Raw genomic sequence first — 12,486 nt, forward strand, 5'->3', positions numbered from 1 at the left:
ACCAGTGGCCTGACCCCTAGGGGTGTCACCCCTAATTTTAAAGTCACATGCGATGTGGTATTTCCCAATTTGGTCACCCAAAGGCTACTAAGCTGCCATCTGCAGCAGGTCAGATGCCGGCACCCAGAGACAGTGGAGGGGGCTGCAGGAGACCTTTAACCTCTCAGTACCTCAGGGCCCCAGTTCTGTTTCCTGCTGCTGAGTTGCTGTGACAGTAAAATTCATTCCCCTGCCAGTAACTTCAGATACTCTGTGCTCACTGTGCACAGGCTGGACCAAAGTCTGGTTAAGTCTGCTGCATATTTGAGCAGGCCTGGTGTACCTCTGGCTACCTTACTGTTCTTTAGCTTGATGCTAACTGCCATAAAATGGGAGATGGCCATGAGGTGAAAAATGTTGACTGGAGCAACATGCCTCTCTATACTGAATCCATAGAATATAATCAGTAAGCAGTTTGCTGTCTGGATGTTTTGGTTCCTTTTTTAAAGGCATTTTCATTTGCTGCATTCTGCCTTTAGGGCCGCAGCAACAACCTCTATATAAGGCTAGCACCCTGATACTCGAGGCTTGGCTCCCTGCAGCATTGATCTGTGTTAAACGGCTTCATGTGTACTATAAATGATCTCTCTTTTTCCACTTCTACTTCCTGTGCCTAGTCCCCAAGAGGCACTCGCTTTCCCAGGTTAATGGTGATTAGAGCAGATGGGCTTTTTCAGCATTGTGACTACATTGGCTGTCACTGCACATTCTCTGCCTTGTACATGTTTTTTTTGGGGACACTGTTTTGTTCCCTCCTGACTGCTGTTAAATCATATGTAAATACACACTGGTTATTTTTCTCCCTATGAGTAAGAGAGTGTTTCTGACTGATTCTCAATTTTAAAAAGATATTCTACCTGATTGAATTCTTGCTGACACAGGATTATTAACTCTTTCTCAGCTAGATGGAATTATTAACCCTATTCCAGTTGTACTTTTACAGCTGACATTTACTGCATTTAATAGAATTTACTGACTTGGGCCTGAAAATAGGACATTTACAGTAAATGTCTTTTTGGTCCTGAGAGACCATTGCTAACTCCAGGTGAAAAATTGCAGCATCCCAAGTCTATTGGGCTAAGTTTACCCAGGTACCTAGCCTCTGTCACATTTACAGTTGATGCTTCCACATAACCTGTGTTACTGGCTCTACAGATATGAATGATTGAAGGTATCTGAACTCTAAGTAGATCTAGTCAACACTCCCTAAGGAACGAGAGCAACAGAACTTTGAAGGTAGACTGGGCTCAGCCAGGCTGTGATTTTTGTCTTTTTATTCCAATGGCTAGCGAGACTGTGTTGATGCATACTGATATGCTTTCGGTTAAAAGAAAAGGCAAGGAGGCAATATGTAAGAGGCCCACATACAGGCCTCAGCTGCCATGTCTCTTAGGTAATTTAATTTAGTTAAATTTAACCATAAGATAATGAACAATGTTTTAAAATGAAATTGAGAGAAACAGTTAAACTGATGGAATTGTGTTTGTTCAGTGTTAATGGCGAGATCCTTGTAGAGTGTGCTGTTACCATGCTCTGTATTGGAGGAATAGGGGTGCAGAGTTGGCTCAGAGTGGAAGCAAAAGATTGACCAGATCCTGGCTTACAGAAGTGATGAACAGGCTGTAGTAGCTTCAGGTTCTTGCGTTATTACCCATTTTGCTCATTAAGCAGGGACTCGGTCAACTTTAGCATGCTGCAGACATTAGACAGATTGGCAGCTCATCTGAACAGATGGTGTCAGATCCATAGTGGGGTTATTTGTTTGACAGTGAAGGATTTTTTAAAGCTTAAAAAGCAAGCATGCACATACTTTCTCATTCTTGCATCGTGAAGACAAGAACTTACATTTATGTAGCGCCTTTTGTGTCATTAGGACTTCCCCAAACACTTTACTTGTCAAAAAGTACTCAATTGCTGTAATTACTTGTTTTTAGGTCAGGGCAATGAGATAGAAAATAAGCTAATCTGTTGATTTGAAGAACTCCCCACCTCTTCACAGAGTAACAAGGGATCTTTCACATCCACCTGCGTAGGCAGATGGGGATTCAATTTAATGTCTCATCTGCGAGATGGAACCTCCAGCAATGCAGTATTTGCTCAGTGCTGCACTAAAGTGTCAGCCTAGATTATCTGCTCATCCTGGAGGGGAGCTTGAGAACATAACCTTCTGACTGTGGTGAGAGTGCTGTCCCTGAGCCAACCTGACATTCAGCAAAGCAAAGATATAATTCACCCAAAAGCCAGGTTAGCAGTGCTTCTTGCCAGCTGACCCAGTGCAACTGACTGCCCAGGAGAGAATGTTTAACCTGTGTGAGATTCAGTGGGCAAAAGTATTGACATTTTTATTTTATTAACTTTTGACTTCAATTTATTTAATTTCAGCTGTTCCGTATGAGGAACTAATTTAAACTAGTTTATTTGGTACAATACTATGGGCTAGTTTGAATTGACAATAGGTTGATTATTTAAGTAGACAATATTATTGGGTGGTTTTAACTGTCCATTGGTCAAAGTGGGGAGGTTTTAAGAATTGCATCCAGGACGGTCTTTCCCAGATCTGTATGTTTCCAGTTCAACAACGAAAAGCATTACTTGATTTTAGTTCTGGGAAATGGATTGAATAACTGATGTGAGAGTTGAAGAACAATTGGGAATTATCATACACGACATTGGTTTAATATGGAAATAGAAGAGGATAATCATAGATTGTCACTCCAAAACTGCAGCCAGGCTCTAATGTTGTCAACAGTACTCGGCCACAAACCAATAAGACCAACCAAAGAGTGTCTAACCATCTCCCCTTGACATTGAATGGCATTAGCGTCGCTGAATCCCCCACCATCAACATCCTGGGAGACACCATTAACCTGAAACTTAACTGAACCAGCCACACACATAGTGTCTAGAAGTATCTACGCCGTTGCATACAAGGCTACGGGCCAAGTGCTGGAAAATGGGATTAGAATAGATAGGTGCTTGATGGCTGGCACAGACAAGATGGTCCGAAGGGCCTGTTTCTGTGCTGTGTAACTCTATGACTCGAAGAGCAGATCAGTGGCTGGGAATTCTGCAGTGCGTAACTCACTTCTTGACTCCTCAAATCCTCTCCAGCAAGGCATAAGTCAGGAGTGTGATGGAATACTCTCCACTTGCTTGGATGAGTGCAGCTCCAATAACACTCAAGAAGCTCAACACGATCCAAGACAGAGTAGCCTGGTGGCACCCCAGCCACCACCTTAAACATTCACTCCCTCACACCACAGGCATACAGTGCTAGTCGTATATACCATCTACAAGACCCACTGCAGAAACTTGCCAAAGCGTCTTTGACTGCACCTTCCAAACCTGTAACCTCAACTGCCAAGGAAGACTAAGAGCAGTATGCACCACTTGCAAGTTCCCCCTCCAGGTCACACACCATCCTGACTTAGACATGTATTGCTGTTCCTTCATTGGTACTGGGTCAAAATTCTGGAAATCCCTACCTGAACAGCACTGTGGGAGTGCCTACACCACATGTCTGCAGTGGTTCAAGAAGCAGACTCACCAGCACCTTCTCGAGCCATTTGGGATGAGCAATAACTGCTGGCCTTGCTAGTAATACCCGTATCCCATTAACAGACTTTCAAAAATTGCAAACTTGCTACAAATGGAAAAGCTGAATTCAACCGTAAAAGACAATTCAACCTTACATACACAGAAATATAGGATCCTTTATTTAGTGGCGCGACAGTGTTATCAAAAACCGGATAGACAATCTGTGAGCCAGCCGCTCATGTGCACAAGCCGGTGACAAGCATTCACTCACTTTAAAGTATTGGAACATTCAGTCGGATTATCAACACTATAACTCCCACTAGCAGGTGCTACTATTTTTCAAGGAATGTCATTGGCCTGTGCAGATTCTGTGAGATACTGCGCTTATTGGATGTTGCGCAAGCCAAAGTCTATAACCGCTCATGCCTGACGCATCTGCATCTAAATCCAGTGGAAGCTGTTCCTGACGTCAGCACAAAAATTACTACTCGTTGCCATTTCTCCAGCTCCTTAATGTCCTGTAATTAACCAAATACTGATGAGTCTCACAGTCAGCATCTGTGTTCTCACTGCCAGTTTGGGGAAACAATTGAATTGACCAATCTGTTTTTTTTTAAAAAGGCAACAGTTAAATAATGGATAATGTGACTTCTGAACCAGTTTCTCATTGTGTTTTGTCCTGATTTATTTTTCCAAAATAAGTCCACTTATTATGTTTTTTGAGGCAGAGGGCGCAAAGAGCTGTTTTGCATGGCTGTGATTTAATTCCCTGTACCTGATTCTGTTTGTTTAAAAATATATGCTGGATATGAGTACAATGCAGATGGGTGGACTAGTGGTCTGAGGAAAGGGGGATTGAATTGGTGGGAATTTAGAGGTAATGAGTAGATGCCAGTGTGGTGTTCATGACTATCTTTGCTGTAAAAATCCATCTCTATAATCTGTTCCTAACTGAAGTGGCTCCGTTCAGTTTTAAATGCATTTATTGATGCACTGTCTGCAGATGTAATTAAAACTGTAAATCTGTAGCATTTAGACAGAGGCCCCAATGTGATGGATAAACTAGACTTCCATTGAACCGAACTCTATACGCTTAGCTTTGGTTCCAGCATCAGCCTTCACCCACTGGATGGTTCAGCACCGCACCAGGCAGTGCATTTACCCATTGCTAGACACCATTTGAATCTAGCTAGATATTAATGAGGAGCAGGAATCCTGGCTGATTCTTTCTGTTCTCAAGCCCAGGGGTTTGAGGCAGATCTAAGGTGAAATCAGTACAGTAATAACTGAACCTTGAGAACAGCTCAGCACTGCACCGGGCAGTGCCTTCACCCACTACAGCCAGTGGGTGAAGGCACTGCCAGTTGCGGTGCTGGGATGTCCAGTTGGTGAAGGCACTGCCCAGTCCAGTGCTGAGCCATTCTCCAGATTCAGTTATTTTTGCACTGATTTCACCTTAGATCTGCCTCATACCCCAGGGTTAGAGAGTAGAAAAATCAGCCAGGGTTCCGGCTCCTCATTAGTATCCAGTGACCCCTGCTGGATTAGGTTAGAGGGAATGCTCCAGTCTCAGTGAGCCAGCTCTGCAGACTATTACAAAGAATGGCCATTCAAGCAAGGTCTCCAAGGTGCTTATGGAACTGGCTCCAGTATTAATCACTGTCTGTGAGGAGAGAAAATTAGAAAGAGAGAAAGAAGGAAAAGCAGCTCCACTTTGCCAGAGTTCCTGACCGTTGGTCCATTACTTCAGAGTGCCCATGTATCCTGGGAGTGGACAATGTCTGGTTTTCAGCAGCCTGTGGACTATTAACGTTTTGTAAAGTATCAGCTGTAGGTGAATGATCCAGTTTAGCTTGTTGAACATACCTTCTCTCAATGGATTCTGGAATACTAGCCCAAAACAAGCAGGCAGTGGATGGTGGCTCAGTGCTGTCCCATATATCCCAGCAAAATAAACTATCTTTCCTTGGAACTTGGAACAGCCCGTTTATAAAGTCATAGAGTTATACAGCACAGAAACAGGCCCTTCAGCCCATCGTGTCTGTGCCGGCCATCAAGCACCTAACTGTTCTAGTCCCATTTTCCAGCACTTGGTCCGTGGCCTTGTATGCTCTGGTGTTTCAAGTGCTCGTCTAAATACTTCTTAAATGTTGTGAGGGTTACTGCCTCTACCACCTCTTCAGGCAGTGTATTCCAGATGCCAACCACCCTCTGGGTGAAATAATTTTTCCTCAAATCCCCTTTGAACCTCCTGCCCCTTACCTTAAATCTATACCCCCTGGTTATTGACCCCTCCGCTAAGGGAAAAAGTCTCTTCCTAACTAACCTATCAATGCCCCTCATAATTTTGTATACCTCAAATCATTCCCCCTCTCATCCTTCTCTGTTCTAAGGAAAACAACCCTAGCCTTTTCAGTCTCTCTTCATAGCTGAAACGCTCCAGTCCAGGCAACATCCTGGTGAATCTCCTCTGCACCCTCTCCCGTGCAATCACATCTTTCCTATAGTGTGACGACCAGAACTGTACATAGTACTCCAGCTGTGGTCTAACTAGCATTTTATACAGCTCCATCATAACCTCCCTGCTTTTATATTCTGTGCCTCAGCTAATAAAGGCAAGTATCCTATATGCCTTCCTAACTACCTTATATACCTGTGCTGCTGCATTCAGTGATCTATGGACAAGTACACCAAGGTCACTCTGGCCTTCTGTACTTCCTAGGGTCCTACCATCCATTGCATATTCCCTTGCCTTGTTAGTCCTCCCAAAATGCATCATCTCACACTTCTCAGGATTAAATTCCATTTGCTTGAATCCAGTTGCCTCCAGTTCTTTGCTTTAACTGACGGTGGAATGGATGGTAACTCCTAGCCTGTTAGTACTACAATGCTTTGTCTTTATTCCGCTCAGAACTGATACACTTGTTTAAAAACAAAATCTGCAGTAGGGTGAACGAAAGCAGGAAAGTTTAAAAACAGTCTTTAAAGAGTGCTTCCTTCTAATAAATATCACATTTGAAGCATGTTTTTGTTTTGTCTCCATTTCACTGGCTGGAGAAAGTCCTGATCCAGCAGGGGATCTCTTTTTAAAACATCTTTTTAAATGCCATTTGTTGAGTTTCACTATTATTGCCCAAATGGTTGGTGTGTTCTGAGTGTGCGTGCATTCTCAGTAACGGATCTGCTTTTTCTATTCCTGTTCTGCAGGCTGCAGCATATGCCTCTGAAGACGGTGTCCTGACTGAAACCATGATCGATTCCAGAGTGACTGATGCAATTCGACAGCACAAGCAGAAAATGGAGTGGCTGAAGAATGAGGGCAGAGAGAAGACTAAAGGCGTTCAGCATCTTGTGCCATCTCTTCCAGAGGGCACACCAGTGTGAGTGTCCAGCCGAGCCATTTCTGCACCCTGCAACTGGGCTGAGAATCCCTGAATTGAACTGAACTGCACCAACGTAAAACGTGCATGAGTATGCACTGTGCATTCTCCAGGATTATTCATCTATGACTGTTCAGTGATGCAAGCAGCTTTGCACATGATTCCAACCCAGACAGCAGTCAGTCATGTCCTGTTGGGGTTTCAACTCGCACTCAGACGGTTTTTGTCTCCACATTTTGTAACCACTAGAAAGCGGCTTGTTAATGAGAGGAGATGTGAAACGGCACATCTGTCAGTCTCAGTCTGTCGCACAGCTGTGGCGTCTGTACATCCCATCTCATTCACCCCCACAGCTGCTGAGTATACAATGTGGACAGCCTGTCCTGGGAGGATAGTGTGACAGTGAGCTCTGTGCAGTTAAGTATCCATGTCTAGAAGATGTTTTGCGTTGTTGTGGTGTATTTAGGTTCTGGGTTCCTCGACTTGCAGCACTCGCCATGTATAATCTACAGTTGGATTCATCATGTTTGAGACCAGATCCCTTATTGTCCGCCTACCTCAAATGTATTTCTTGAAATGGACATTTTCTCACATTTTTCAATAGCGATCCCACCGATCATGGGGATTCACTGCCATTGTAGGTTGGTAGTGTGATTGAGCAATTGTTGGTTCGCAACTCAGCAGGTCACTGAGCTGAGTTTTACTGTGACGAGAAGTTAAAACCACCATATAACAGCTTTTGAACTTCGCAAATAAGTGGGAGCAAGGACTCAGGCAGAGTCCAACTTTGTTTCCCTTGTCAGATGTAATCTAATATGTTTGTGGCATGTTGACTTCAACGAGGCTGCTGGCTGGGCCCTTTACATCTGTCCTGTTTGTCTCCTCCCCAGCTGGATGACCAGTAACTCCACTAAACATCTGATTCTGGAATTCCTGTCGGTGGGATTAGTGGGGTCAGGCTACCAGCTGGTTTCTTGTTGCATGAGCATCAAAATAAGAAATAAAACTTGGGATTTTTAATTTGTTAAATTTGAATAAATTAAACTCAACTTTATCCCATTTCTACTTTTAATCATTTTTTAAAGACTTACAATTTTTCTTTTGCAGAAATTTCTTTGCAGGCAAGCCATGCATGTTCTGGAATGTGAAAATTGCACTCATGCCTCAAAAGGTTAAAATATTCTCTGGTTCTGCACTGACCCACCAGCAGTACTGGCTGCGTTTGATTGGAGTCAATTTTGATTGATTTTAAATAAAATGTTAACTTAAAGCGGCCATTAACAGTGAGAAATCCCTTTACAAATGTTCTCATTCCCATCCCTCACCCCAGAAATTCTCATCCACCCTCTTACATCTGTCTTTGAACTTATCTATTTAATATGGGATAGGGATGTGGTACAGAGACCCCTTCTGTCGGAGAAGGTTTTTAGTGATACGTAAACACTGATACTAAAGTTGTATGAGGAAAGACAAGTCTTAAGCTGCTTTTCAAAGTGAAGCTGTATTTTGCCTGCTTTCCTTCCATGTTGGGGGGCGAAAGGTTTGAGTCAGCTGTCACAGCATTTGACGTCCAAAGCTGTATGTGCCGAGCTTTTGACATAAATAAAACAAAAGGGTTGATTTTAAACTGGAGTACGGGGGCTCTGTCCTGATGTGCTGATAGTTATGGTCCAGAGTTGGATCTATGTAGAATGGGGGGGGAAGGATGCTGAACACTGAGACAGTGTCCCAGTGATTTCCACACTTCCACTCACTTGTCCCTTTTGTTTCTGATGATGACTACATGTCCTATTTGTGCATGTTGAGCTACACAGAGGCTCTAGTTTGGAATTTAGCATGTTAATTATTCTGTTATTGATCATGATTATTGTTTACCTTGATTTAAAATGGAAAAGCCTGAACCTCCTATACAAGCCTGGCCCATATGACCTGTCAACTCAGGGGGTGGGGGGGGGGGGGTTCTCATCTAAATTACTATCAACAAAAATCAAATGAGCTTTTAGCCATCCTGTAATGTCCTTCTCTGTCCTTCAAATGTTCGGAGCCCCTCTTCCCAAAGTGGCTGCAAATGCTGAGTTGCTGTTGAAGACCATGTTTGGTAAACTTCATTGAAAGACGGAAGTAAAAGTTGCAGGAGTACTTTACATTATGTTTGGGCATAGGAGCCAAGTGGGGTTTCCGGTCTGTCATATATATTCTGAGTAATCTGTTAATTGTTGAAATGACCCTGGTGATTTTACAGTCTCAGAAGCCTGGATTTCTTTTTGTACATTTACAAGATGAACAGAATCCCATCGAGTTTTTTTTTTAAACTTGCCGCGTCACTATATTCCAAAAGTGGAATGATTTCAGTTTGATAAATCCTTTTTTATTGGATTAAACATGTAAATCCTTCTTTATCTAATAAAAAGATAAGATATTAGAATCAGCCAAATAGAAAGTGGTTTATTTTGCAAGAAAAACAAGTCGAGTTCATTCTTACTGAAAATGTAGATCCTCGTCAACATGCAGAACTACTAAATGTGCAATCTCCAATTTAATGCGGATTGTAAACACAGGTTAGATATAAAGTTATGTTTCCCCCAGGTAGGGCACAGCAAGGATTAAATGCAGATTATAGGTCCATAGACTGCATCTGCTGTCAGCACTGTTAATTTCCCCACCAAATATAATCACGCCCTCCATCCAACACAACATTAATGGTCGGTTTTCTGTGGTGGGCCACTGTGCCCCTGCGAACTGACTATTGCCCCAAACTCCTTGTTAAATGGGGCTTTTCATCCAGTCATGCCCTAAACCTAAAGTGCCTAATCCCCTGTGGCCCACTCTCTATCCTGTATTAACACGTTTATATTTCAAGCACCTTCCTCTTGTAGAAGTCCTTCACCAAGGGTATCTAGTCCAGTGATTGTTGGTATCCACAAAAAAATCAGTGGTCTCCAGGCAGTTGATGCTGTGTGGCCTATTGACAGCCATGGGCCAGTGGTCTTTGTGTCATGAGCCCACAGGCAGCAAATGTCATCACTGCATTGTCTGTTTCTGTGGACATAACTATGAAATGATGAACCTGCTGCAGAACCTATAATTCCTGGTGAAGCTTCATTCAATTTCTCTCACTCAAAAGTGCCCAACACATATAACACATACATTCTGTGGAATATCGAGTGCTACAGTGATGAATTTGTGGGATCTGATAAGGTCACTAAATCTGGGAGGAAATAAATGACCGCCAGTAAAGATCTTATAAGTCTTGACAGCAATGCTCACCTGAAGAGGCTGGCACCATATCTTCTCCCATGGGGTGAAGGAGAGAGTGTGAGAGAGAGAGGAGACACACACGGTCCTATGTGAAATTTCCTAATATCTTGAGCACTGGGGTCTATGGAGAAAAAGAAATTTAGCATGTTGACTCTAGGTGGATACGAGGACTAACCTAAAGAATGGAGAAAATCTTTCATTGCAGCTCCCGATAAAGATGGGCAGGTGTGATGTGCTGGATCAGGGGAGCCACTGTGTGACGGTGCCCACAGTTTGATGAAATTGCTTGAAGCATCTCCATCCAACCCTTGAAATCAACAACAATCTGCATTTATATAGTGTCTTTAAAATTCTATTTTTTTTTAAACCATGAGGGAGGAGTTTTAACCTGGGGCTTTTCAGAAAGTGGAGAAAGAAAGGTGTAGGGATTTAGGGAGGGAGTTCCAAAGAGTGAGCCAGGAGACTGAAGGCTCTGCCAACAATATTAGGGCAAAGGGAAGGAGGTGCATAGCACCCAGAACTGGAGGATTGAAGAGTGGGCAAAGGGCACCAGATTGGAGAAGATTGCAGAGATAGGGTGGGGGGTGAAGCTGTTGGAGGTATTTGCAGATGAAGATTAGGATTCTAAATGCATTGGGGACAGGGAGCAAATGTGAAGATTGGGTGACTGGCAAGCAGGTTTTAATATGATTGGGTATGGGTAATAAAGCTTTGCATGAGTTGGGGGATGGGAAGGTGTTGGTGAAATCTGGTCCAGATACCTTGCATTTAAAAGAAGTGCCCCCTTCACAACCTTGGGACATCCTAAACAGTTTCACAGCTAACAAATTATTTAAAGTAGTCACTTATGTAGGCAAATTTAGCACACAGCAAGATCCCATAAGGTGGAATAAATGTATACCGGTAGAGGTGGTTGATACAGAGGAGTAAGGTAGCAATGCTGATAGAGTGTGGAGGTTTGAAACTCAACTCGGGGTTGGACAAGATGCCATGGTTTTACCTAGCCTGATTCAGTCTAACTGAGCAGCTAGGAAGGTATAAGAAATCGACAAGGAAACAGCTTATGCTGAAGGCTAAAAATTATGATTTCAGTCTCAATGAAGTGTAGTTAGGGGAAAATGTAGAGGATCAGGAGGGGAACAAGGAACTGTATCTGAGGAATTCCATAAGTTGCTGTCCAGGGGCAGAAAATAATCCATTGGCAAAAATGTACTTTTTGGCTATGTGAGGCCAGGTAGAAGTGGAACTAGGCAAGGGCAGCATTGCAGAGCTGTATAACAGCTAAATTTAGCTGTTCTAGATTATATCTGAATTTACTGCTGGGATAATGCACTGCAGTCAGATATATTCAAAGAGCTTAGAAGATTGGAGATGGAGTAGTGGTTGGAGAGGACGTATGGGTTAAGGGTGGCCTTTTTGAGGAGGTGATGATGATTTGAAAAGGACAGGATGAAAACTGAGCCAAAAGCCATTAATAAGGTCAGCAAATGCCAAAACTGAGGAATAATTGAGCCATCTGGGGTGGTGATCAGGAAAGCAGAAGGTGAGTCTTGTGGCTAGGAGAGAAACAAGCCTGACAGAGGAGCAGAAGATATGGTGAGTGGAAAACTTGAAGGTGAACAGGAGGGAATGAGAGATGGCAGCAGACAGCTACACCGATAGTCTCGGTCTCAATCTGAAAGGAGGAAATCTATCAACTCTTCTGTGTTGGAGGGGTGTGTTAAGAGGCCAGAGGTTTGGGGATGGTTTATGATGGAGAAAAGGGCTGAGAGTTGTTCTTCCTTTTGAGGCTTTCCCACAATAATAGATCTGACTGAGTGAGGAACACCAGCCACAAAGATTAGTTACAATACTTCACTGGGGCTATCCGGTAGCTCAAGAATATAACTTACTCAAGAAAATCATAAATGCTGCAGTGACCATTGGGGAGATGTGGAGAGAGGAAATCTAGTGTAATGTAATCATCAGGTTTGGAAAAATGGGGTAGGAATTAGACACTGACTGCAGTGAGAAGATTGGCAGGTGTGAAGAAACAATGAAAATGTGGGGATGGAGTGGGTGTGAAGTTGAATTATGAAGTGATGAGATTGTGGAAGATACTGCAGTTTGGGCCTTGATCTTAATTTTTAAAAATGGAGCTGATTAAATAACGTTTGTCATAAGGATCTGTTGAAATATCAGCTTCAGTCAGTGGTGGTATTTTAATTTGTCACTGTGATTGGCAGGAACCTAGGGAGCAGATCATGTTCTTGGCAATGACTGGACACTGAAG

The 12,486-nt window shown here is 43.1% G+C and overlaps 1 protein-coding gene across 1 annotated transcript in view; it reads left to right on the top strand.

The window, feature by feature from the left end:
• atad3 (ATPase family AAA domain containing 3) overlaps positions 1-8,010 on the top strand; it is a 54,115-nt gene extending 46,105 nt beyond the window's left edge. The window contains exon 16 of the mRNA XM_068017314.1: positions 6,784-8,010. Coding sequence (XP_067873415.1) covers positions 6,784-6,960 — 177 coding nt within the window. The 3' untranslated portion in view covers positions 6,961-8,010. The remainder of the gene's footprint in view (positions 1-6,783) is intronic.
• Positions 8,011-12,486: the final 4,476 nt, after the last annotated feature.

This window comes from Heterodontus francisci, chromosome 37 (assembly GCF_036365525.1).
Source record: "Heterodontus francisci isolate sHetFra1 chromosome 37, sHetFra1.hap1, whole genome shotgun sequence".
In the NCBI taxonomy this organism is placed as follows: Eukaryota; Metazoa; Chordata; class Chondrichthyes; order Heterodontiformes; family Heterodontidae; genus Heterodontus; species Heterodontus francisci.